General features: G+C 59.1%; 1 protein-coding gene across 1 annotated transcript in view; it reads left to right on the top strand.

Moving 5' to 3' along the window:
- Window positions 1-449: 449 nt before the first annotated feature.
- TBC1D9 (TBC1 domain family, member 9 (with GRAM domain)) overlaps window positions 450-1612 on the top strand; it is a 19509-nt gene continuing 18346 nt past the window's right edge. The window contains exons 1-2 of the mRNA XM_012726871.1: window positions 450-707; window positions 1132-1339. Of these exons, the coding sequence (XP_012582325.1) occupies window positions 589-707; window positions 1132-1339 (327 nt within the window). The 5' untranslated portion in view covers window positions 450-588. The remainder of the gene's footprint in view (window positions 708-1131; window positions 1340-1612) is intronic.

Raw genomic sequence — 1612 nt, 5'->3', positions numbered from 1 at the left:
CAGGAGAGGTCTGCTGTGCCATGGGGTCACTCCCTGGCCAGGGATTGAATTCAGGCTGTAGTGCCTGGCAACAGCTTCACAGTGCTGACACTTCAACCCCTGCACCACCAGGGAGGCCCCCTGTGTTTTAACTTGTCCAGTGCTGTGTTTTAACTATTAGACTAAGTGAATTCAGAAATGTTCAGTTTAATATTTGTCTAAAAAACCTCAGTCAGTTAATAAAAATTCACCAAAGGAATCTTTAGCTTCCTTTGCATGGACTTACATCCTTAATAACTGTGAACTGCGGGTTCAGCAGACTGAATTTGAATCTTAGAACTAGCACACAAAACAGTAAAAACAGGTCTGCAGAACAGTGAGCCCCCGAGGCTGCCGTGGGGTGGTGAGGGGCAGCCTCGGGACGGGATTTCTGGGCAGGCCTTCACCCAGCCTTGTTCTCTGCCAGCCAAGCTGGTGATCCGGTGGGTGGACATCACGCAGCTGGAGAAGAACGCCACGCTGCTTCTGCCCGACGTGATCAAAGTGAGCACAAGGTCCAGCGAACATTTCTTCTCCGTGTTTCTCAACATCAACGAGACCTTCAAGCTGATGGAGCAGCTGGCCAACATAGCCATGAGACAGCTACTGGACAACGAGGGCTTCGAGCAGGACCGCTCGCTGCCCAAGCTGAAGCGGAAATCACCCAAGAAGGTGTCTGCTCTGAAACGGTAGGTGGCCCGGGCGGTAGGTGACCCGGGCGGTAGGTGACCTGGGCGGTAGGTGGCCCAGGCGGTAGGTGAACCGGGCGGTAGGCGGCCCGGGCGGTAGGTGGCCCAGGCGGTAGGTGAACCGGGCGGTAGGTGGCCCGGGCGGTAGGTGGCCCGGGCGGTAGGTGGCCCGGGCGGTAGGCGGCCCGGGCGGTAGGCGACCTGGGCGGTAGGTGGCCCAGGCATGGGCCCACCCGACTGCAGACCTAGGGAAGCCAGTGGCAAGTGAGATTTAACTTATTCCGAGCAGCTCCCGGGGTGCGCACACGCTTCTGGGTCAGGACACGAGGGCTGGCCTGGAGAGCGAAGGAAGCAGGAGGGTGGGGCACGTCCCTCCAGGCCCCAGCGACGGCTCTGGCTTGACAGGGTTGTCGCTGCCTTGCAGGGACCTTGATGCCCGGGCAAAGAGTGAGCGGTACCGCGCTCTCTTCCGGCTGCCCAAGGACGAGAAGCTGGACGGCCACACAGACTGCACCCTCTGGACCCCTTTTAACAAAATGCACATTTTGGGACAGATGTTCGTCTCCACAAACTACATCTGCTTTACCAGCAAGGCGGAGGACCTGTGCAGCCTCATCATCCCGCTCCGCGAGGTGAGTGCGGGGACGCAGGTGTCCGGGCAGTTGCACGATTCTCTCTGCGTGAATCCGGGGTCCGCCCCGGCACTGGGTGGCTTTGAGCCACAGGTATGAGAGCTGGAGACCCGGGGCGGCCCCCACCTCCTCTGCACTGGTGTCGTGCTCAGTGACCGTGGAGCTGCGGGGACTCTGCTTCTGAGCTAACTTGGGTTAAAGAAGAAGGGGGTTTATCATTCATTGGTGAGGCCTGGAAGCCAGGGGCTGACAACTCCTACGCTGCCATGCTGG

This window comes from Condylura cristata, unplaced genomic scaffold (genome assembly GCF_000260355.1).
Source record: "Condylura cristata isolate star-nosed mole 26May11 unplaced genomic scaffold, ConCri1.0 scaffold00018, whole genome shotgun sequence".
Lineage (NCBI taxonomy): Eukaryota > Metazoa > Chordata > Mammalia > Eulipotyphla > Talpidae > Condylura > Condylura cristata.
The sequence above is the reverse complement of the archived record's forward strand: the minus strand, read 5'-3'. Positions and strand labels throughout refer to the sequence as shown.